The sequence below is a fragment of the Antennarius striatus genome, chromosome 12 (genome assembly GCF_040054535.1).
Source record: "Antennarius striatus isolate MH-2024 chromosome 12, ASM4005453v1, whole genome shotgun sequence".
Lineage (NCBI taxonomy): Eukaryota > Metazoa > Chordata > Actinopteri > Lophiiformes > Antennariidae > Antennarius > Antennarius striatus.
In genome coordinates this window covers 6,525,686-6,550,724 of record NC_090787.1, presented here as the reverse complement: position 1 = coordinate 6,550,724, position 25,039 = coordinate 6,525,686, and the positions used below count along the sequence as shown (strand labels likewise).

Here is a 25,039-nt window from a genome sequence, read left to right as displayed (position 1 = left end):
GGTTATGATGAGAGAAACAAACTGCAGATGTGGTGAATACATACATTTGGCTGTCAGCTTGTACCCTCCCAGTGGCGACGCATGTCCATCAACAGGATCGAATCCCGATGATACCAGAACAATGTCTGGAGCAAACTCGTTGGCAATAGGCATGACAACAGTCCTGTAAGTAAAAAACAGCAAAATGTTAACAAAACAGTTTTTTTCAGGCTAGGGACTATGAAAGAAGTGGAAAACAATAGAAGACACAAATAGGACAACATCTGAAAAAATGCATGAATGCCTGCCTGTTTTTGGAATGGTGCTCCCCCACAAGAACGACAGAACGAAGAGGGAGTTCAAAGACTTGTTTCGAAATTGTGGTTAAATCTCATCCTGCTGGCTGGGCTGAAGTCTCATTACAACATCTAACCCCCAACACCCTCCATCTGAGGCAGGGCAATGAAACAAACAGGCCGAACAGGCCGAATGACTACACGATTGTGCGACAACCAGCCACTAACAATAATTCAATCACTTATCATTACGTTTGTGTATGTGTCACACATAATCAAATCATCAGTGGGAAACTATGAAACGTTCATCCAGTGCAGTTTGGATATTTACTCTAAAATAGATTTACAGACGACGATAAGATTACGTCGCATGACATTAAACTATTTTCAAAAGTCATGTTTTTACTTTAGAAAGATGAAGACAATTTTTCTTCGAACCATGTGAGTGATTTCAATGACAAACTTATCTTGAAGCAAACATAACCCCAAACTGTTTTTGAAGTGGGAATCAGTCAGAAACAGGAGTGTGTGATGAGACCAGTATAAACTGATGCGATGTGCTACAGCTGCTTTGATTCAGGGTTGCAGGAGTTTTGCAATACACAACTAATGAGAATCACAATATGCCACAAAAATAGTGCAATGTATCACAGTATGCCCAAGCCTAAGAAAAACTCACTCAATCCATTATACTGAAGTTTGTATGTAGGAAGCTTAGTCACATTCATACATGACTTAGGAGTTGCCAGTTAGTTCATAAATAGTCGGACTTCCAGATGTCAAAACAAGGCTTCCCTGTGCTTCAGGGTCTACAGAGGACTTCTGCGGGTTCTGGGTCATGTGGTCAAGTGATGTTTCGGTGAGATCTACTAGCAATGGAGCACCGCACAGTTCCGTCGTAGGCACTCTGTATTTTGCCAACCTCAGGAGCGTAGAGCTTGTGTGCTGGCTGTGAGTGAGCAGCGTGCCCCAAACTCCGCAGGCCACCAGTTTTTCCATTTCTTTTTAACCACCAGATTATAACCCTTAATTGTGCACACCACACCCCCCCAAACCACAACACAACAGACGTACGTACACAACAGCTGTTTGAGGGAGAGGAGGGAGGGAGCATAAGGAGGTTTTTGGAAGTCCTAGACAGCGAGGATGGACATGCGTCACTGTACATGAGCATCTGGCATCATTTCAAAGAAAACCCTCATATAAAGAAGTTTATCAGAGATGAAGATCGACTAAGAGAGAGAAGAGGTTTTTTATGGAGCACAAAAGCATGAAGGATCGTTGTTGTGGCTAAAAATGCAGTTGTCGTTCTAATCATGCAATAGTCAAGAATCATTTTAAATAAACTGACTCATCATGATTATACGGATCACTACCAAAATTTTAATTATTGCTCACTGGGCCAAACCCTACCCTATTCTAATGTTTTGTGTAACCCCCCCCCCCCCCCCCAAAAAAAATCAACATTAGCAAGACCATAACTTCCTTCATGGAGCATTATATCATAGGGGTAAATGAAAATGTGGGTGTGCTTTAATGGCAGCTTCAAATTGGACACTCAAAAACTAAAATTAAAAGCCCCTTTATTTATTGTTGTTGATATTTTCTTGATGCAGTCTCAGTCCACAAAAGACATGATGGCAGTCTTTTCCTCTTTCTCTACACACACACACTGACAGGCACACCAGCAGCTTTGGACCATTAATAATTTGACCATAAAAGACCCCACACAAAAAGAACTTGGCCTCGGGTGAGCATGTGGGCTGACGCACATCACAGGGGGAAACCTTGAGCATCAAGGATACTCAAAGTGCCGCAAGCTGCTCTGCACCCTTCCTCCAACTTTGACTACAGAGACAGTTCTGGTCAGGACGATGAAAACTGCTGGTGTCATCAGATCCAAACCATTCCCTGGATTAATGTACTGATACTGAAGCAAATAAAACCTTAGTAATTAATTAGCTGACATAACGGGAGACTAGTGGTTGTACGGAAGATTAAAATGTGTGTGAATCAGAGATTTTGTATGTGGAGATGAAAAAGCTGCCTTGTTATTTCAGGGAAAGGAAGGTTTATGACCAAGCTGTATGCGACATCCTGAGTGGAGAGGCTGGAGTCTGTAACACCATAGACTGGATCCCACTGTGACTGGAAATAATTGTGCAAACATGTTGTGAAAACTTTTGTTTAGGAATGTTTGGTTTACGTGGGAACAGGTGCATGTGTCAGAGTATTATAGATGCACGCACCTGTCTGCGATACTGTTTGCATGCACGAGTGAGTGTTTAATGAAGGGTTTGTAGTTCTAAAAAGTCGTGTTTTTCTTCTGATTTTTACAGTCGATGCAGCAGGGGGGGTGACGCTCTTGAAATTCTAGGTCCAATAATTCTCTTTTCTCAGACTTGACTAGAAATCTCAGCTGAGGAGCTGACAGGAAGTGAAACAAGTAATCAGTGTTGTGTGAGTAAACAGTCTTGATGTGTAACTTTGGTGGAGTTTCCCTTTATGTCTTCAGTAATTCATGATGGGAAATCCATGTAGAATAATGTATCTAATACTGTTAAGGGTGATGAATCCATTACTGTATATGGAACAGAAACTGATATGATATAACATAATTATGTATTTCTATGTAATGTCTTACATGTATTAATGTGGACAGTAAAGGCCTTAAAAATGTTGCTTAGGTGGGGACCAATGACAGGCAACATAGCATTTTATATTCTAAGACAAATTTCATTAGCAATAGTTCCTCAGGATGTGATTTGTAAAGCTTTAGTTGAATAATATATCATTTTTTAACATTAATACAATATATTAGTATTTTCCTAAACCATCAACGGATAGATTGAAGCTCACCTATGCAGTAAATGAGCAGGTGAGGCCTATTTTAAAAGAAAATAAACAGTCCTTTAGAGAAAGCAGTGCTCATCAAACTAGTCAACAAATGGTTAAACGTGAACGCTTCGAGGCTTTCCCCCTTCGTTCATAAAAAAAAAAAAAAAAAAAGCAATGGAGAGCGGGAGAAGAGAGAGAATAAGAGAGCGAAAAACTCACACACGCACACTTACACTTCAAAGCCCTGTCATCTGGTGCTGCGGAGAGCTGGTTTGAATTAACTTTAATTCTCCTCCTCTCTCGTCTTTCCAAGTTCATGGCAGAAGAGGGAGTGAGAGGAGGTGGAGGAGGAGGAGAGAGAAAGAGACGGTGCTTCTGGTTTTCATTAGGGCCAATTTTCTTATCTTTTTTCTCTGTGCTTTTCTGGAGCCTCAGACTTGATCCCCTGCAAATGCAACGTGGCACAGGCCAGCGGAGGAATGGGAAGGTGCCGACTGCGAGGCACGCATCCCCTCCCGGAGAGGAGGAAGGAGAAGACCACAAAACACAGATAAACAATGAGATCGAGGAGAAGAGAGAGAGAGGGTGTGTGTATCAGGTGTCCCCTCACGTGCCTCTGTCTGCATGGGATTCTAACTGTTGAAAGGCATTAAATGTACAATCTGTTGGTCTGAGCTGTTGATCTGTTTCTTTGTGTTTTTGTGTTTTCATCAATGCAGATTGATGTAAGTTTGAACCAGAGCCTTCCGCATTTCCACGGCCGTGCGTGCAGCGTGTGATACGTTCATGATGAATGACCATGCAGCATCTGCAACTGCGTGCATCTATACAAGCATGGCACAGGCATGTGCATGTGTGTAGTAGATCTATGAGCTGTAACACAGGGTTTGTGCTGTCCTGTGGGGCCTATGAATTGTTCAAACCCGCTAGCACCTCAGGGGATTAATGGCACCAAGGTCTGAGGTGATGCACATCCAACGTCCGGTTCTCCTACGCCTCATACGTTTGGAATCTCTTCTGTAATGCAGATTACACCGCTTTAATGACCTACAATTGAATTCACACACATCGTGTTTACACATGTGCACTTTGACTCAAATGAACAGTAAAACAAGTTCTAACACAGATTAATGTTGTCATGCAGGGATGATCTGTAATTAAATGTGGATTACGCTGAATAAATAAAGTGTATCTACACCTTATTCTGTTTCACATGCTGTTGCACAATACAGTCCTTTAACAGTCATGTAACCAACATGTTTTTGTCATTTTTGTTCTAGTTCTGCATGAACAAAGGGGTCAGTATAAAAATAAAGTCTTTGTATTGACCAATAAAGCACATTCTGACATTGTAAAAAACAATGGAACACGTCCAAAAGTGGACTAGAGAGACTAAACGAAGCCGTCAACCGATCCACACATGAAAGCCGACAAAAGCCTGTGCTACAAATAAGAGGTGTGGCATTTGAAATGAGTGGGCTAAAGGAGGCAGTAAAGGTCTAATGAAAGATGCTATTGTTGCGTTACAGCAATAATCTTTTTTTTAATAGCATAATCAACACAGAGATGGAAAATCAGGCTCTTCCAAACACAATGCCAAAAGTTTGACAAGTCCTCTGTCTCATGTCAACTCTCAGTTATCAGTTACTGCTGTAATTATAGTCCAATTTACAAAACAAAAGAGTGCAAGTCAGAACAAGTAACATAAAATCAAAATCTAACTCTACGACTTTCTGGACTACATAGAACCAATAAAAAGACGCTTTGTGGCTACAAAGCTGCAGCAGAATGTCAGAAGGTGGATACCAGAGCACGAGGGGGGCGACGGATGGAGAGTATGGGTTGGAGCACCCAGGAGTCTGGGCTGCATTAACAGGCTAAGGTGTGCATCCGGTGGCTTGCATGCTGAAAGCTGTGAGGAGACAGTGGCCTGTCAGCCTGATGTGTTTGGCTCGGACCAGATGGACATGAAGTTACAACCGTGGGCACTTCTTCAAAGAGCACTGGAACCAATCCAGGCTTGGTCCTACCCAGCTGTATGAACCAGGAATATATATGACATGGATGTGTCCGTGATGAGTCCATGCTGTACGCTTGCAGGCCTTTCAAGCTGTGTTTGCATATATTTTATATGTGTGAGGGTGTGTGTGTGTTTGGGAGCTTATAAATAACCCCAGAAAGTGGACCTAATAGAAATCAGGCCACGCATGAGGAGGAGCTTCAAACGTTCTCGACAGAGAACAATAGATCATTTGACAAACTTTGCACTGCATAGCGCTCTCTCTTTAAATCGCGTGAGGGAGGTGGCATCACCTACAGCAAGGTCAGTCTTTCTAAATAACAGGGGATATCATCATCTTACCTAAAAGCAGCCAAGTATTCTGCATCACCCACAGGAGGTTCCAGTCCTCCAGTAAAGGCCATATTCACATTGAAGCCTGCACCTGCTCCGCTGCCCACCTATACCACAGAAATGTACAGAATAAATAAAAATAAAGGATTTAATCTGGTAAAAAGAGATAAACTGGCACACTCCCACCTCATCAGGTGCTCCGCTGCCAGGGAAAAAGTTCCCATCATCGTAGCGATGGAGTGACATGTAGAGAACACTGGGGTCTGTGTAGAAGGCCTGCTGCGTGCCGTTGCCGTGGTGAACATCCTGGACGGTTAAAGGCAAAATCGGAAAATTAGTGATTCTTGAAGAAACAAGCAAATTTTTTTTTACATATTTAACTATGGACTGAACTGGTAGAGACATAAAAGAAGCGGTTGAATTGGATGGTTTTATAAAAGCAGAATGATCGATTCCTGCACTGGACCTAAAAAATGATCCGAGGCAGCAAAGCTGCCAGACAGTCGAATCTATATCTCTGTAGTGATGCCTAAAAGGGATGGTCAGCAGAATTCAATAAAACACTTGGCTTCACAACTTCAATTAAATGACCTCATTGTTTATATCCCAAGAATGCTTTAATACACCGATCCTGAAAATGTCCCTGTTGGCTGGGGGCAGACAAGGCATCACAATGAATTTGCTGGCCGTACTAAAATTCTCCCTGCGACAGACAGAGAGGAAATGAAAAGGCCTTTCAAAGGCTTTTGCGAATGACCATGACGAGCCGGGGACGCCATTGAAGAGGCTTTGTCATACCTTCTCATAAATTATACCGTCCTTCCATTGACGAAATGGGCTGCGTCTGACCTAAATTGCAGATTTTTTTTTTTTTTTACATTCTCTCCTTCTTACGACGGGCGCAGTACGCAGGTTGTGGATGTCCTTCAAATAATGCAATTACGGATTTCAACTCATGTGGTCTGATAAGTGCATTTCTTTGTTTTATTTTACACAATATCCTGTTTACTCCTTTCTGACAACAGTTGCTTATCACGAGGGACACGCTCAAGAAAAGTCAGAGGATGAACTAAATGCAAATTGAACTGTAAATTTCCATAGGTTTTGTTGGGTAGATTGTTTGGAATAAAAAAGAAGAGGAACAGGAAATGAAATGGTCATGGATGTCAGCAAGGCACTCTTCTAAATCTTTTGGGATTGAAGTTCAAGAAGGTCACAAAAAAGAGGAAAAAAGAAAGAAAAGACACTTTAACTATGAGGGATCGATACTGCGCAGTAACAAATATTCTTTCTTCCTAGAATAAAAGAAAAGTTGTAGCTAAGCTTTTAACTCACCCAGTCCACGATGAGGATTTTGCTGACGTTGAGTCTCTGCTGCAGGAGTTTGGCTGCGATGGCGACTGAGTTGAAGTAACAGAATCCCCTGAAAAAAGACCGAAGCATTAACTAAGTAACCATCAACGTCATGTTTTGACGCTCTACAGCAGGGGTGTCAAAGTCAAATACAGAGAGGGCCAAAAAAACAAATTTGCTACAAGCTGAGGGCCAAACTGGTTCAATGTTTATTAAAACATACTGAAATGAACATAGCCTATTGAACCAAGAGCTAACACAGTGTATGTTATGTAATGATTAAATAAATAAAGCAATATTTTGTAATGGCTCTATCAGTAACTTCAAGGAGAAACCTTTTCAACAGGCAAACTGCAAAAAAGTAAATGTCCTTTTCAAAAAAAATATAATGTATATGTTCCTTAATATAAAGATAAATGCATAAATGAAATTGTTTGCATTATAAACTAAAAATGCATTATTGTGCATGCATTATTGTATGAACAAAAATAATATTGTGCATGCACAATAATAATGCAGTACTGTTCAAAACAAATTTGTGAACACACATAAAAGTATCGTCTATGAGGATGAGGTTTTTGAAGAGAATTCGACTTACATTGGCGTGCTCTCCTCTGCATGGTGTCCAGGTGGGCGAACGACAGCAAAACCATTCTATCGGGGAGAACAACAATCACTCACTCACAGCAAACTTTAGTGAGCTCCTACTCCTGAACTAGTAGACGTTGCATATTCAGTGTAATGATTCTTTAGTTTTCTCAGATGAAGACTACTTACACTTTACTTGCTTATTTTTCATTCGTTTCATCTCCTACCTCCGGTGTGCGTTTTGTTCATCACCAAACAATGATAACAAAATTGACACGGACATTTTAAAACCATTTCTCTCAGGTAGAATAATCTAAATGTGTGAACATGCATGCATAAAACAACAGATGCTTACATTGGGTCAATTAGGGGGAGTTTGGTTAAGCTGGGGGGCGTGGGGGACTGCGGATCTCAGAGCAACTGTTTTGGGGGCTCCTACTGCTATGTGGGGACCTTAGATAGATGTCCGGGCTGATGTGGAGCGAGGCGAGCTGGACTAATGATGTTGTGTCAGCTGCTGTGGATTAGTATCCAGCCGGCAGTTTATTGTACAGACAACCGCCTCAGCTGGTTTGAAGACACTTGGTTAGGGCAGGCCACATAATACACTATGTACGTAGGTGTATGAGACACAAGGGGAGGGTGGATCGTTTCTCCATGCAGAGGGGAAAAAAACAATGGATTAAAATAGACATGGGGAGAGAAATAGAAAGCAACAGATGTGTGTAAATGTGCGCATGGAGTAGATTTATGGCATGCTGCGGAGTGCAGGGAATTGTTGGTGCAGGTGGAATGTGGTCATTTGGCTCGGGAGGATCCTTAGAGGATCATCTGTATGCATCCAAGCACATAGCGCATGTGTGAATGCGTGTGCGTGCGTGACTGTGTGTACACGCATGCAGTACGTGCGTGTTGTGATCGGGTTATTTTGAGGGCAAGAAAATAGCTGTGAATCTGAACCGCGGTTGAAGTAAGTCCATCATATCGTTTAGGTTTCACTACATTCTTCCTCCTGGGGTGTAAAACCCTTTAGATTTTCATTCAAATATTGAAAGAGCAGATCATTATTTCTCTGAAGTCATAACGCCTGTATATAGAAGAAGTATTAAATGCTAGCGTAGCTAGCCACCACTAAGTGTGACGGCTGCTCTACAGGTGGTTGTGGTGTAACACTAATAAAACGGGCCTGTTAGTGGGGACTGTTGGCATTTGCAGTGCCAGCGCGCCGGGCCTCCCTGCTGGGTTCAAACAGTAAGCAGCCACAGCCACAGACACAGGAAGGCTGGCTGGTGGGCAAAGCATGAAGGGGGTGGAGACGTCTGTCTGGGAGGTGCTAACGAGACTTAGGGATGGAAAGACCTGGAGGGGCGTTTCTCTTTACTGAAGGCATTTGGAGCTATAGCAATTAGTGAGAATTAGTGGAATTCTAAAATACAGATTGGCGAAGCGGCATCTGCTCTCTTCTGCTAACTTATTTTGCTACAAGGTGTTTTACTCATCAGGTCACAGTTGTGACATCCTGTTGCAATGTCGGTATCTCCTGGGTGTTTTCCACAACACCTTCCTAAGATGTTTTGATCAGTTATGAAACATCTTTGTCCACAGCAGAAGGAATTTCACTTGAAAACATGTTTTTTTTCTCACTAAATGCAGAAACTAACAGTTCAACCTTGGTTGGATTGAAATGAAGCATCAGTGCGCGTCATCAGTTAGCATCCCTGCTATCTCATTACTGGTGAGCGCTCTCTCTGTTCGTGTCGGTGTAAACTAGCACAAACCAGGTGGCATTGAATATGAAGGATGCTAACTAGCGGCACACTTTAACCGAAACCTGAGAAATGCTCTCACATCAGGTTGAACAAACAGGAAATGAAAGGAACACACAACAAGCACAACGCTGGAAACAGACACTTCGACACGACAAACCATCCAGACGGACCTTCAGCTCTGCTGATGCTACTTTGAAGACGAGCTCAACGACGGAGCCGACGGCCAGACGGGCCGCACTGGAGGAATGGACCTCGTTCCAAATCGTGTCACTGTCCACCTGCAAGACACACACACACACACACACACACACAAATGCCGTCATGTTTTGTTTATATTACATTTTTTAGGAGGTGCAAAATATGCAACAGGCAGTTGTTTTCCCGTTTACTGAGGGCTATTTGGTGTGGTTTACAGCGATGCAGGATGGGAGCAATAGTAAAACTGTGGGCTCATTTGAAATCCTTTAGTTTGTGTCATTTCACAGCTTCAAAGTTAGTCTTTGAAGGTGGCAGTTTAGGGCTTTCTGGAAAATGTTTTTTCCTGACACCGCGTGAAAACAACAGACAAAGAATGAGGCAGTGACACATAATTATAAACTTACTCATGCAGACAAATGGTCAAACCTACCAACACTAGAACAGAAAAAAATGTTTCTTAACATCTATTCCATGTGACCACACAAAGGAGTGAAGGTAAGAATATAAATATGGACCATCGAAGTTATCTGACTAATGCAGCGCTGATTAGTCTGTCTGAGAAAAGCTGGTTTTGTCATTTTTCTTTATATATAAAACAAATAAAACCAATACTGTTAACAAGGTAATGAACTTGTAGATAAATAACATTTATATATATTTTTGTTGGCCATTATTACAGCAAGTTTTCAACTAACTAAAAACTCAGGACCGCCATTTAGCGGTCAGGCCTGATTAATGCAGAGACATGTTTGACCCTCAGCCCCCATTGCAACAACAACACACACACACACACACACACACACACACACACACACAAAACACACACACACACACACACACACACACACACACACACACACACACACACACACACACACACACACACACACACACACACACACACACACACATACACGTCAAATGGACCACAATATTCTATGGGATTTGAATGCAAACAGGACTGGGCTCAGGATAATATACACAGCTTCATGCAGACACTGCAGATACTGCAGGGCAGATGGAGCACATGATAAACAGAGAGAAGAAGCTGGCGGAGGAAAAGAAGAAAGGGAAGGTCTGTATATCAGTGTGTTTGAAATGTACACATGTGCAGAGCGTCTGATGCCAGAGCTGGAGCGATGGAGAACTACAGCTCTCCTTGCTTTACCCAGACATACCAGACTTTTTTCATTCACACTCACCGCCTTTCAATCCGTCAACTGCACTGACTGGCGAAGTTAACCCCTGCCACACAGTCGGCCCTTCAGCCAATCAACATGTTAAGTGACTCAACAGCTTTTCAAACCAGACAGCTCACTTCACGTTCCTCTCGCCTCCAGTCAAGCGAGTGACCAAAGCTGGGGGGAGGACGCCGTAATAACATCCACAGGAAAGAAGGAAAAAAAACCCCCAAAAAAACCAACAACCTCTTTTAAAGCTGCGCCAAGACGGAGTGTCACAAAACAAAACAGTGGTGCCTTTAGCGAAGGCTTAAAAACTAAAGGGGAAGGAGTGGGAGGCTGGAGCATGGCTGGTGAGTGACTGATGGAGCTGAAGGTGAAGAGAGAGTAAGTGGATGACACCATGCAGTAGCTGAGTCAGTGATTGAACGAACGAGGAAATGAAGAGCCAAGTGAGTGAGTGAATGGGAAACTGAATCACTTGTACGAGTCAGGGTAATGAGCGCCAACAGATGCTGTTCCAACGCAGCATGTGGAGACCGAGTGGTTTATGATTTCCCATGTTGATGTTAGTTTCGCCTCGAGCCAAGAGCGGGACACAAGCTCGTCAGGAAAAAGTGAAAGGGAAGGGGTGTGTGTGTGTGTGTGTGTGTGTGTGTGTGTGTGTGTGTGTGTGTGTGTGTGTGTGTGTGTGTGTATATGTTGATGTGTGTTTGTCAGCAGAGAAAGAGCGGGAACTTGCCGGTATGACAGAATGATGGTACTCCACAGGCTGACGGCCTAATTTTCAGAACCCGCCCCCCGCCCACTGCCCTAAACCTGTGTGTGCGTGTGTGTGTTTGACAGGAAGACAACAATTTAGGCTCATTTGCCATTATAAAGAGCAGAACAGAGCAGCACGGAGCCCAGGCTCTCCTTGTTCCCACCACAGCAGAAACGGCAGCATGAAGCCTCCAGGGAGGGAGGATGGGTGTATGGGGGGGGGGTAGAGAGAGAGAAAGAGAAAGAGAGAGAGAGAGACAATGCATGGATGACAAGAGATGGAGACATAAAGGATAGATTTTAAATATAAAATAAAAAAAACATCTATAAAGGTGTGAGACGATTCTGACACATCCTGTTGGAAAGATCTCCAACAACTGCCTTAGTGCACAAACATCCTCGAACACACAGCACACAAACAAAAACATACCCCCCACCGCACCAACGCACACACATACACAGCTCGTATGCCAAAAACATCTGGTTATAATTAAAAGCGGCGGAAAGGCAAGCAACAGCTTTTGTTGCCTCTAGTCCTTCAGGGATGGTGTTATTGAGTGTGTGTGTGTGTTTGTGTGTGTGTGTGTGTGTGTGTGTGTGTGTGTGTGTGTGTGTGTGTGTGTGTGTGTGTGTGTGTGTGTGTGTGTTTGTTTGGTGGAACAAGAACAAATGGGACCATTATTTAGGCAGGGGGCAGAGAGAAGCGAAGGGAAACATAGTTCTTAGACTATTTGCTGGTGCTGAAACGGAGCTCATTTGTTTCATTACAGTCGGGCAGCAGAGCCAGTTGGGTATTGATTAGATTAACATAATGTTGTAAAACCACAGACGTCTATTACAGCGATTTTCCACTGAATAAACCCGTGTGACTAACTCTGACAATGTCCAATTAATATCAGGAACGCAAATTACAAATACTTAATAGCACAGTGAATATTTGTGCCATGACTTCAGCTTGCATTAAAAGAATAGTTAACCCAAAAATTATCCAGGCGTTATGTGCTCGTCCCACGTCGATGGAACATTGGCTGAAGTTTAAAAAAATGACTTCTGGAGTTTCACAGACACGCAGCACTGTCCTTAACAACTAGAGGGGACGGGGACTTGTTTGAAAAGGGAAGGAAAGAAACAAGAACAAATTTAAAATGGCTCAATTCAGCTCATCGACAATGATCTGGGTCTTAACGTTTTAAATTTAGAGGCAGTACTGCAGAGAAAACCAGATAAACAAGTGATGCAAATAGGATGTGCTGGGCTTAGTAGCTGTTTTGAGCCGCTACACTTATACTACTTACATACTTATACAGCTACTGTACTTATAAAATTGTTATACTGTAAAGCCCCAGAAATATTTGGTGGACGAAAAAACTCCCTCAGAAATGTGTGCAGGACAACTGATTTTAGTCTTTGTTGCTAACAGCTTCTTAAAGTTACTCACCCCTATGCCCCCACATGGTAACCTCACAAACATGGGACTCAATGAACCTGAAAGAAAGAGAAGGAAAGAAATTCAGAGTTAGGAAGCGTTATAGTGAATTAGCAAACGAAGGAGCAAAAGGTCGGAGAAAAAGTAACTTTCACAACTCGCAGGCGAAGATGAGTGAGCGACCCCTGAAACCGAGCGATTGACTTCCTGACCTCGTCCAATAGCAAAAGTGTACAGGGCCACCATTTAATAGGGCAAGGTGAAGGAAAACTGATGTCACTACTCAGATAATCAAAACCTCTGCAGGTGAAATCAGGGAAATCAGGCGAAAAAACATCAGTTTGTGACAGAATTTGGAGCAAATTCACTCTAACTTGACAGGTTGGAAAATAAACAGACAACTAGCTGGCCTTTATTTAGTCTGTACATTTTAAAATGACTCTTCAAATTAAACTTAACTACACTTTTTCCTTCATCGGCGTCAAACTCAATACGAAGTTAATCACTCGCTCATTGTGTTAACATACTTAAAGAAAAACTCTCATTTTTAAAATTTAAATGTCAATCTAGTGCTGACAACTGGATTAGTGTCACATTTCATGAGTACAAGAGCAGAGCTTTGGAAGCTCAATGGGCAGAACGTGGAAGTCTCATTACCAAGGTTCAGCTCAATACATGTACGAAAAACAGCGCCTGACAAAAAAGGGGGGAAAATCCCTACCAGATATTTGATACAGTGCCCATGAATACTTTAATCTCTGACTAGTTGCCACCTTTGTGAGTTTACGACTTCCATCGGTGTGCGCAAAACCACCTGTGGGCTGAAACTTACGCAGGAGGATCTGGTAATTCTCTGGTGTAGCCAGTAATAAGCAGAATTAATGTCTTCACTGGAGTGAAAGCTGAGGTGACCACTGGGGGTTTGACCCTTTACTTACACATATACACAAGGCTACACCTGCACAAGAGCTAAGCAACTAAGCAGCCCGAGAGACTTAGTTAACAGGACCTTCAGCAGGACCTGAACTTATCGTAACACCTACAAGACTTTATTGGATTGAGCTTTTTTGTTATGACACAATGTAGACACTGAAGCGTCGCATGAACAGCTAGCGTTCGAGTCTTTTACGTGTTCTTTGTATGTATGTATAGACATTTTTGTATGAACACATGTGCTTGTATTTATTTGCTTCCGTGTTGAAGTTTAGACCTTTCACAATAACGCAATGAAGACATACTGTATCTGGAACTCAGAATGCACAGAAATGCATCGCTGGAAATGTATTTAATGGGTAAATGTCTCACAGTCTAGTTTCTGCCGCAGTGGGTTGGTTCCATACAGCAGGACGTGGGCTTCAGAGTGGACCGTCTGCAGCTCCTCCAGTGAGGCTTTCCTGCCACGGATACACTGTTCAGAGAGTAGAAAGGATTAGAAGACATGGAGGGGAATTAAAAAGAATGAAATCATTAGTTTGGCTTACCATCAAATAAAAAGAAAAGAAAAAAAAAGCACAATTAAATGATGCCAAGGGAGCGCAGTGGTGCATGAAGGTAATCACTTTGTCTGAAGCTCGTTTTTGCAATTCATGAAGAGGAACTACGTCCAGGGAGACGTAGAGCGTCTGCATGTTTAAATCAGAATGTAGGAAGTGAAAATGCTTCACTTTTGAAATAAAACTTTTAAGTTTTGTTTGATTGTTGTAAAAAAAAAAGGCTAAACACTGCCCTCCTGTGGTACTCATGATAACTTCCGTTACACAGCTGTATAAGGAACATATTGACAGCGGACGAGTTTCAAAATTGACATGTTAACAGCAATGCTGCAGTGTCAAATTAACTTTTACTGACACCACTAAATAAGAACTCATAATTACTTTTGACCTTTCTCACAATATAGAGACATCATCAGATTTAATGAAATTTTGCATTTAATTTCAGCTTTTTGTCAGCTTCTTTAATTGTCTTTTAATTAAAGCTCAAACCTATCAGGAGTTACCTGTCATATATTTTTGCACATCTTACCAACCCAACCTCTCTCAGTCATGAACCAGTTATCAATTCTAACTGTGTCCTCACCTCACAATGTGCCCTGAGGCCTGTTTCCTGTAGTCGGGACCAGATGCTCTGGATGCGTCCAGAATGTTCTGGATGACTGGTGGTGTTCCCGCATGTACACTGGTGCTTCTGCATTAAAGAGTCATACACCAAACCTGGAAATCACAAACGCATAAAGTCACACACTTACAGTGACAGGAACAGGAGCAGCTTGTTTGGAAAAGAATCCAATCATCACTCAGTGTTTTCTATAGCAGTTATCTTCATCACCTGCCTCATCATAAACAAGCAGTCATGCAGAGAACGTTCCAGAGACGTGAGGTGTTTCTGTATAGTAAATTACACTTATAGTGGGTTGCATCATCAGGGGTCCATAATGCCTGGAAACAGCCGTGTGAACATAAACAGCCACTGCATGGCTCATTATGCTGTGTTGTTTCCTCTATCCTGCAGTCAGCATGAACAGATCTAGATTATTATTGCTCTAGTTCAGGAGGGATCTCTTTATTAGCGCCGATAAAACAGCATGTTCATAGTCACCTGCAGTGTGTGTGAGAGTGTGTGTGTATGTGGCATGTTGTTAGGATTTTTGGACGAACCTGTAGTAAACCGAGGCTTAGCGGTCGGTTCTTGGACTACCAAGGGGAAGGATGCCGAGGCGGGAGACGACTGAGCCCTGGAGAGGGGACGGTGTCCAGCGAGGCTCACCGATAACCCGGCAGCTTCCATGGAAGCCTGGTAGTTCCTCAACTGGTGGATCCTCTGCTGTTCCAACAGCAGAGCCTGCTGCTCACACACACACATACACCAACACACACAAGGCAGTTTTAACTGGACTGACAAACTACAGTAGCGTTCTCCTGCCAGAAGATGGCAGGATGTACTTGTATTTGTGCTGGGTAAAACACAAGCCTGTCTTACTAGTGTCATCACACACCGGTTTCATGTTCTGTATATCGATCGCATGAGCGCAACACATAAATATTGTAGCAATTCAAGACATAGTGGTTCTATGATAACTTTCATGTGAGTCTTCAGGGGAAAAGAAAAAAGGAAAATATATTATCTCTATTCTAGTACTTCATTTCACATAATTGTTACACTGTCTGTGTAACTATGAAGGGAGCAGGTTGGAACAACAGAGAACTAACTCATTAAACTACTCATAACTGAGCAAGCAGAGTGAAAAATCAATGCTTATATTTTACATATTAGCGACTTCACTTAATCTCATGTAAGCACTTGGAGACTTTGAATTTGGAAATATGTGAGTGATCCTTCCACTATGGAGAGTCTAACCAAGCAATCCTGTTCTTCGCTTCTTAGGGGTGTTTCTGCTTACACTACAGGAGGCATGGCGACAGTGAGAGGAGTGCCTGATTGAATTTGGCTGAGCTGACAGCAGGGATGGGCTAAACTGATGAGGGCATGGTGTCCTGACTGTGTAAAGGCAGGCATTTGTGTATGTGTGTGTGTGTGTGTGTGTGCGTGCGTGCGTGTGTGTGTGGACACAGATAGCTCATGATGTACTGTATATGCATCCATGGACATGAAAAGACTTCTGGTGGGTGTACAGTGTGTATTTGCAAGAGAACGCATGGCAATATGGAGTGGTGTTAGTGTGTAGGAGGCACACATGCCCTCAGCCGTTCCAACACAATATTCTACATTAGTAGAACAAGTGTTAAATGGTTTTGTGACATGGGGAAAAGATTTAAATATAGGTTAAAATATGCCAGCGTGGGCTGAGCCAACAGAGTGGAGAGAATAATGTTTCAATCAGTTCTCACTGCTGTTATTTTGCTTATTTATTTTCCTGAAAAATTGTGACAAAGATTCCTCCTTAAACCTGAATGTGGAATTGTGTGAAAAATAGAATCTGTCATTTAAAAGATGTTAATTTCACACAGTCGATCTCCAGTTGTCCGCTTTGGTCAGCCCTCATCCTTACCTGTCTGAACAGGTAGTCCGTCTCTGCCTGCCTCTCCCTCTCGTCTTGCTCTTGGGGGTCTGGGGGCTCCTGCTTGATGACCAGCCCTCGCAGAACCCCTGTCTCCTGGGCAGATATAGAAGAGGAGGATGAGGAGGATGAAGAAAGCCCCTGGTGCTCCCTGAGTTCCTCTTCTGTTTCTTCTGGGTGACTCTGGTGCTGTCTGGCCGGTCCCGAGGCGTTGGAGCTCGGAACAGAGACCTGATCGCTGGATTTTGACATGATCTGGAGGACAGGAGCAGAAGATGACGTGAGACAAACGTGTTTGTACACAAAAAAGAAGATAAAACTAAGTGAAAAAAAAGAACATGCATTTATGTATGTAAAGATGGCATGAAGGGGCCTTGACTGGGTCACGCTCCACACCTCCACGAAGATGTGACAAAATCTACTCATTTTTTTAATGAGAACTTTGAGGAAGCATCAACAATAAAAAGAATCCTGGGACTTTCCTCTCACCAAGTTTCATGGAAATCTATCCAGTGGTTTTTGTGGTACCCCGGCTACCATCAAACAAACAGATTAGCACAGGTGAAAACACAACCTCAGTGTACGGGATTAAAATAGCAACAATTACAACAAAAACTATAATTAACAGCACAACATTGGTATGGGATTTACTGCCGGCCAATGGTACTTGGTACAAGCAAAGAGTCCAGACGCCACAAGAAGATTAAAGAACGGAAGGGAGGGAGGACAAACTGAGAGAACATTGAGGACTTCAACGGAGTGTGATGCACCGCTTTAATGAGCACCGGTCAGCTGAAGATGTTTTGGATTCCAAAAATAGCTGCCTGATCTGTTTCAGCACACAAAAACAGTGACCTGATGGAAAAGCTAACATTAGCTTGTACTTTTTGTACACAGCGAGATAAACTGAACCTGTACTCTGACCTCTGATCTTCGCTGATATCAGAATTTCATAAACAGAGAGATAACTTTACGTTTGGTTTGGGGTTTTTTTGCATTAACAAGAGTAGAAAACGAACAAAAGACAGAAAAATATAAGGCGAGCTAAGTTTCTAAAGGGGGAATTGTGGGAACCTCGCTGTGGCAGCTGTCCCTGTCGTCAAACACCTCAACCTTGACGCTGTAGGTCATGATTGGAGTAGACTGCAGGTTGTGCATGGAAAACACACACACACACACACACACACACACACACACACATACACACACACTTCTCTGGCACATAGCCCAGGGAACAGTCCATTGACGTCAGAGAGCAGGCTCTTGCCTCATCCCAGTCCCTCTTCTCCAAACAAACTCAAAACACTCATCCACTCTCACTGCCGATTCTCTCTCTTCCTGTCTCTTTTGTTTTTCTCTGTTTTTCTTCTTCCAATCTGTTTTAACAGAGGAAATAGTTGCTAGGATGTGAACCATAAGGGGGACAGACAATACATAACACGCTTGTTGAATCAGTCGGAAGACTGAGAATGCAGGGGGAGGAGGGGGGGAGGTGGAATTAACACTCATTGACTCTTGCACAACAACATCATGTGAGTGAATGTAACCTCAGGATTACTATCCTGTCTCAGGTATGAAAAAACAAACACTTTCAAGAGTCTTTCATTCCCTTTGCAGCTAGCGCATGTCTGATCTATCTGTGCAGGTAAGGCCTTTTGTCTTTGCTGAAATAGAAAACTGAACAAAGAAATAATGGAATGATTCATGTTTCACAAAGCAGCGGGTGTCTAAGGTTGAACTCGGTAGATCAATGAAACCAAACACATTATGCCACCGGGGCATTGAAGTAGGCATTTTGTGATACTAAAGTCAGGGAGGACATCCTGTTGTGCTGCTCTGGAGGAAAAAGAGGCAAAACAAATAAAAGAGCACCTAGGGACATGTTGTTTATGTATATTACATTTGTTAGAATGGAACTCCTGAGTATAAACTCGATAACTGCAGACCAGTCATAAGTCAGGATAGTTGATTTTTGCAGCAGCAGGGGAAAACAAGCCTTGGGCTGCATTTAGGTGTCTTACAAGAGCTGCTGTCAGAACCTGTTTTGCAGCTGTTGGTGATTTTGCTGTTACCGCATCCATAAATAACATTAATAAGTTGGCAGGCTACATTACCAATACTACATTTCCAATGTTTCACAACCCTCCTTCAGTATTTTCTTCCCTAACCACAGATATGTGCTTTTCATTTTAACACTGCATGTAAAATGAATGTAGTTGTATTATCTATCAAAATAGACCAAAGTAAGTTTACATTAGAGTAGAGAGTAGAGAAGAACTTTATTGATCCCTTAAGGAAGTTCTGTCAGGGAAATTAACATCTCCGTTGCACTACACACAGCACAGTGAGTACACAAAAGCACACAGAAAGTAGCACCTGCACCTAGAAAGAATAAAAATAACCACCAAGAATATACAATTAAAAAGGCATAAATGGCCATAGGAAAAAAAGTGAAGGCGTTTCTAGTGTTTGCAGTGTTGATGGTTATTGTGCATATCATCCCTCAGCTCTTGTGTGGACTCTCTTCTTCTTCTTCTCCCCCAGAGAGGAGTTGAGCAGTTTAATGGCTCGGGGGATGACGGGGTTCTTAAGTCTGTTTGTCCTGCATGTTGGGAGGCGCAGCGTCTGGCTGCTTAGGGTTCTCTGGCTTCTCTGGCTGTTGGTAACGTTGTGCAGAGGGTGGCTGACATCGTTCATGATGTCCAGCAGTTTGTCCAATGTTCTCTTCTCTGCCACCGTTGCCAGAGGGTCCAGCTTCATCCCGACCACAGAGCTGGCCCGCCTGATCATCTTCTCCAGCCTGGAGAGATCCGCCTTGGTCACTCTCCCTCGCCAACACACCACAGCGAACGACAGGACGCTGGGGACCACAGACTGACAGAACAACCACAGGAGCTCCATGCAGACGTTGAATGCCCTCAGCCTCCTCAGAAAGTACTTCCTGCTCTGAGCTTTCTTGTACATCTGCTTGTTGTCCGACCACAGCCCAAGATATCTACAGGTCTGCACAACCTCCACCTCCTGTGTGTGTGTGTGTGGGGGGGGTCAAATCCACAGACCAACAAATCTGCCAGTCCACAATAAAAAGTGGATCTCACTGATTATTAGTGTTGCACTAAAAATAAAATGAATCACACGCCGTAAACCACCTGTGTTGATATTTATACCAGGTGCAGATTCTCTGTGGTCGAGGAGAAACCTGTGGGCAGCTTCCTAACAGAGCAGAGGAGATCAGAGCGCTAGTAATTCCACTGATGATGTGGTTTATGCATGCGGTTAGCAAGGGTGGAAATATTTCCCCTTTGTGTCTATAAACACGTTTAGTCTCTGTGATGTCGGCCTTGCTGTCACCATCTGACATTGACGTTCACACGGAGATATGACCAGATTCCCAGCAAGGCAAGAAGCAAGAATTACTTTTGTGGCATAAGTCAATAACAGCTGGTTTGAAGAGACAGACCAGCTACTGGATACTTGTGTTGGGCAGAGGTGTATTAACTGGTTGTTACCGTGTCATAAATATTCTAATTACACACGATTCCAACCAATAGGACACTGGGCAAAGTACAGATAAAATATAGTTGTTTCTAGAAAACGGATATGTATTCAGGCAGCACTTTTCCCAAAACACGGATGCCTCACACACATCTTTAGGACATAAAATCCATACAACCGCAATTTCAGGAGAAACACTAAGATAGTGTTTCCAATTCACTAATCAAAGCTGTGAAACATGATCACAGGCTCCCCTTCGGGTTCTCAGTTATGCTCTCTACTAATGGCCAGAACAAACAGAACAAAATACGTAGTACAGATGACCTTTCACCCTTTAAAAGGAAAATGTCATTTCATAAGTTGAGCCATCTGGGTGGCATCTGTTTTAATTCGTTTACTCAGTTTTTGCTGAGTAATCATTTTGTGAGTTCACAGTGACACTGCCAACCAAAATCCAATCAGTTCATTCGAAGACAGACGGCCTGACAACATAATGCCCAAAACTGCAACTATCGCCATCGTGGCGGCATAAAAACACCAGTTTGAGCAATCCGCATACAACTAGGTTACCTGGTAAAAGGTGAGTCAGGGCCACCGCTGAAAGACCAGACTTCACTAGCAAGATGGGATAAGAAAACTACTGTTTATATATGTAAATAGTGTTTAACACCATCCCCACTTTTTAAAAAAATCAGTTCTTTGAAGATAGATCTGCATTAATTTGTATGTGATTTAATGAAATGAATATGGGAAAGAATCCTATTTCACAAATGCATGATGATTTTTTATTTATTTTAAACTTTGGGAACCTTCCACAATGGAAAGAGAAAAAAACTTCTTTGAATTCAAACGTGTTTTGTAAATAACAAAGAACACAACCAGTGGAAAGTAGTTCATATACAAATACAGTTCCTGTGTCGTATTGTTAACTCATATGTCACAGTGGGTTGGAAAAAAGTATTAACAATAATTAATATAACATGACAATAAGGTGGTGTTAAACCTACGCTTGACTTCATTAGCTGGAGTCACAACAGCATGAAGTCTCAAAGAGGCACCAACAGCTCAACAGCACAAGGTAATAGAGCTCGAACCCACAGGGATAACACACGCACGCACGCACGCACGCACACACACACACACACACACACACACACACACACCTCCCTGTCTACGATAACCTTATGATGCTGCACATCCATTTCTCACCTTGGGTACATGCACACACAGGAACACACACTCAACACACGCAAAGATGCAGTGAGTCACACTTCCTGTGTGACCATATACAGAGGCAGCTTCCTCCAGCCTGCAGTTGCCAGGGTGATGAGGAGACGTAGTGATGCACGAACACTGACTTTCTATAAGACTTGTTACTGCAGGCTGACTCATTCTTGTCTTGGAGCAACAACAGGATCTACAGACATTAAACCAATCAACATGGTTTCTGACGGGGTGAAGAAGTGTTGGATCCACTCCTGATTTCTTTGTGTGTTTGTCATGCTGTTCGATCTACAAGCTAAATTTATCTTAAACCAAAGGCAAAACATGCAAGGTATAAATAGTAAGTTAATTTATTGAACCAAAAAAGGTAATTCATGCTCCCTAAACATCTATACAATTTCATACTCCTAAAAAGTATCTATTGAAGCGATGACATGACTGATGAAGCGATGATATGACGATAGAAATGTGATGATTACAGCTCCATCTCTAAATTGAATCAAGTCCCTTGGACTTGTGGAGAAAACTCGATGTTTCTTATCCTAGAAGTTTCTTCATTTCTGTGAAGGGGGGGGTTCGAATATTTAACCTAGTGAGTCATTGAGGTTGTTCAGTCACACTGTGAGGAGTTGAAACCTATTGGTGAAAACTATATGACTGGGTTTCAACGACTAGCCAAATTGATGAAACGTCCTGGACGAGAGCTAAAATGTATTCAAGCTTTGAATACAAGTACAGTTGACTTGACTGTGACCTCCACAGAAATGTTATTAAAGCTGTTTAGTGTTTTGGTTTAAAATACACACAGACACGCACACACAGGCGCACACACAACCTCTAAAGATACACACACAGATATGCCGTTACTCTTCTACAGACGTTGGAATCCAGATTTAAGCCTTTATTCACAGTAAACTAATAATATTTCATGTGATTTACAATCTTTATTTTTCTCAGATTTAATTAAATGACACCTCAGGCATGGTGTCAAGGCTCTGTGCTGCAGCAGTCACATCATTAATGTTTTGTCAGTTTATGTATGTGTTATTGCATTGAAACACATTGGAAGCTTATTGTGATCAATATAATAGATGCTTTGTGGTTACTTTAATATGACAATCTGTAGTTAGGCCTAACCTTCTCTGTCATCACTCACTTTAAATGTCGATATGCTGAGCTGTTCTCATAACACAGCTCTCGACTGCTATTAAACATATTATATGCCACACTTAAAGTTCATGCTAGCTCAACTGACCGACAGCAGGAAACAGATGCACAGCCCTCTTTGATGTATATCTGGAAATCTGTTTTGGAAATATGGTGCGAAACTTGCAAATCTGACTCACAATTTGCAGGCATCCCCTGCAAATGCATCAAATTATTACTAATGATTTGTCTTTGTTACCTTGGTGATGATATGCTGCTGCTGGAACTGTTGTTTGTGCTTCTCCAGGAACTGCTGGTGCTGCTGCTGAACCACCAGCTGCTGCAGGGCCTGGGCCTGGCCACACTGCTGCTGAGGCAGAGGGGCTGACTGCGTTCTTCCCAGGGGACGGTGGCTTCGTGCAAGTTTGGACACAGTGGGAGATGATAGTGGGAGGCCACCCAGACCAACTGTGGTAGACACAGGAGAACGCCATGAAACTTTCATAAAGGTTGGGCCTGTTTCAGGTACTTTTGTCTGACATAAACCTTGGAAATAATGAATGACTGGAGACCTGATGTTGGGGTAGTCTGACAAATTTTACAAGCAGTGCAGAGGCATTTGCCTACAAATAATTTTGACAGGGAGTCAAAACTTTATTCCTTCAGGACAATGTATGACAACAAATTACATTGAAGAAAACTTTGATTTACACTCGTTTTACTTTCAATAGTTAAAGTCAGCTGAAAGTTACCGACTTAAAAATACTTTATATGTTGATAGTCACGGCACCGTGAGCCATCAAGTACAACTTTACTCTCAAAAGTCCACATCGTGCTGATTACTGACCTATTGCGTTGTGGCCCTGCTCCAACAGCACCATGTGTTGGAGAAGGGGGTTGTGACCAGCTGTACCCCCTCCAACTCCCTCCCTGTCCAGTGCTGAAGATGCCAAGTATGAGGGCAGGTGGGCAGTGGGCAGGAACGGAGAGGTCAGAGGGATTCCTTGCTGTAATGCAGGCATAGCTAGACGACTGTCACCATCTTGGTGTCCTGATACCACCTAAAAAGACAGAAAAAAGAGGCATAAGACACAAAAGAGAAGAAAAGAGGGACAAAAAAAGGTAAAACTAGAGCAGACTCAGCTCCAATTGGGCCAAATAATCCTTCATACGTCTGGCAAATGCTCCATCCCTGCACAAAGTTTCATGGAAATTGGTTCTGCAGTTTTTTGCATGATTAGGGAAAATTTTTAACAACACAATCTATAGTAGCAATTTTAAAAAAACTGGAAAAAAAAAGAGTAGATCTGTCCCATTATCCAGATCCATAGCAAAATTTCTTTCCTGGCCCACATTTCTATCGAGCGTTATGGAAGCCTGCCCGGCACTCTTAACGTAATCCTGCTGACAAACAAACCAACCAACCACTGAACCAACAGACACATGAAAACATATGCTCTGGTGGAGGTGATGAGACAGAATGGGAGTGAGATGGAAAAAATAGGGAGAATGAGAAAGAAAGCAATAAAGCAAGCAAGAAAGAAATTTTTAAAAAAAAGAAAAAAGTAAAGAAAAAAGGAAACGGAGGGATGGTGAAACCTAGTGCAGACTCGTTCATAGATGAACAAGAAAGATAAGCACACAGTTATCATAATAAATTAATTATTTACTCTAGTAACTTAACAACAAAAGTCTTTACTATCATATTATGATAAGTTAGAGATGCAGGAGTTCATTCCAGTACATTTCCCTGCTGTGTGTATATTTCTTTAATACTGTGCCTTGGCTAGACTCACAGCAGCAGCAGGGCCAGTGGCTGGCAGTCCCAGGGTGATGTTGGGTAAAGATGGGGAGGTGTAGAGAGAGAGCTGGCTCATTGAGCCTTCTCTAGCAGCCAACCTCTGAAGCAGGGAGGCCTGGACACACATAACATTACAGTAAATACTCCCATAGCTGAGACATGAAGTAGACACAGTCTTAAATTCACCACCTTGCCTCTTGTTATCACACAAACATAAAGAAGTAGAGTTGAACCCTCCATTAACAGTCCTCTGGGAACACACATGCACATGCACACACACGCACACACAGGCAGTCAGGTTGGTTACCTCTCCAGGGCTGCTGGAGATAGTGACCCCATTCTCACTGGGGATGTTACTGGAGCTGTTGTTGGGGGAGCTGGGACCTGAGCCTGGTGCACTGTTGCAGGGAGACTCTAGAAATCATACAGCACAGAGATTTGGTTTTTCTAGCATGCTGGCCTGGGACAATCGAGCTCCTGAGATAAAATATCCCATGCTCTTCTTTTGTTTGTATTTGAATCATATTTCAAATTGTTACATTTTGTTTCGTTTTTATAGCAACACTATTCCTGTCACACACAGTAAGGTACATTAGATTTTTTTTCACTCTCAAA

At 42.6% G+C, this 25,039-nt stretch overlaps 1 protein-coding gene across 10 annotated transcripts in view; it reads right to left on the bottom strand.

Annotated features, from left to right (window-relative positions):
• The window catches only part of hdac4 (histone deacetylase 4), a 103,018-nt gene that overhangs the window by 18,441 nt on the left and 59,538 nt on the right, over nucleotides 1-25,039 (bottom strand). For all 10 annotated transcript variants that reach the window (XR_011037704.1, XR_011037701.1, XR_011037703.1 and 7 more), the window contains 15 exons: nucleotides 24,732-24,838; nucleotides 24,420-24,539; nucleotides 23,471-23,684; nucleotides 22,883-23,091; nucleotides 16,750-17,013; nucleotides 15,398-15,584; nucleotides 14,820-14,953; nucleotides 14,049-14,151; nucleotides 12,756-12,802; nucleotides 9,347-9,454; nucleotides 7,418-7,473; nucleotides 6,802-6,889; nucleotides 5,653-5,772; nucleotides 5,476-5,573; nucleotides 45-163 (listed from right to left, as the gene is read on the bottom strand). Coding sequence is in view for 1 of the 10 variants with exons in the window: in XM_068329720.1 (XP_068185821.1) it covers nucleotides 45-163; nucleotides 5,476-5,573; nucleotides 5,653-5,772; nucleotides 6,802-6,889; nucleotides 7,418-7,473; nucleotides 9,347-9,454; nucleotides 12,756-12,802; nucleotides 14,049-14,151; nucleotides 14,820-14,953; nucleotides 15,398-15,584; nucleotides 16,750-17,013; nucleotides 22,883-23,091; nucleotides 23,471-23,684; nucleotides 24,420-24,539; nucleotides 24,732-24,838 (1,974 nt within the window). In the remaining 9 variants the exon portion in view is untranslated. The remainder of the gene's footprint in view (nucleotides 1-44; nucleotides 164-5,475; nucleotides 5,574-5,652; nucleotides 5,773-6,801; nucleotides 6,890-7,417; nucleotides 7,474-9,346; nucleotides 9,455-12,755; nucleotides 12,803-14,048; nucleotides 14,152-14,819; nucleotides 14,954-15,397; nucleotides 15,585-16,749; nucleotides 17,014-22,882; nucleotides 23,092-23,470; nucleotides 23,685-24,419; nucleotides 24,540-24,731; nucleotides 24,839-25,039) is intronic.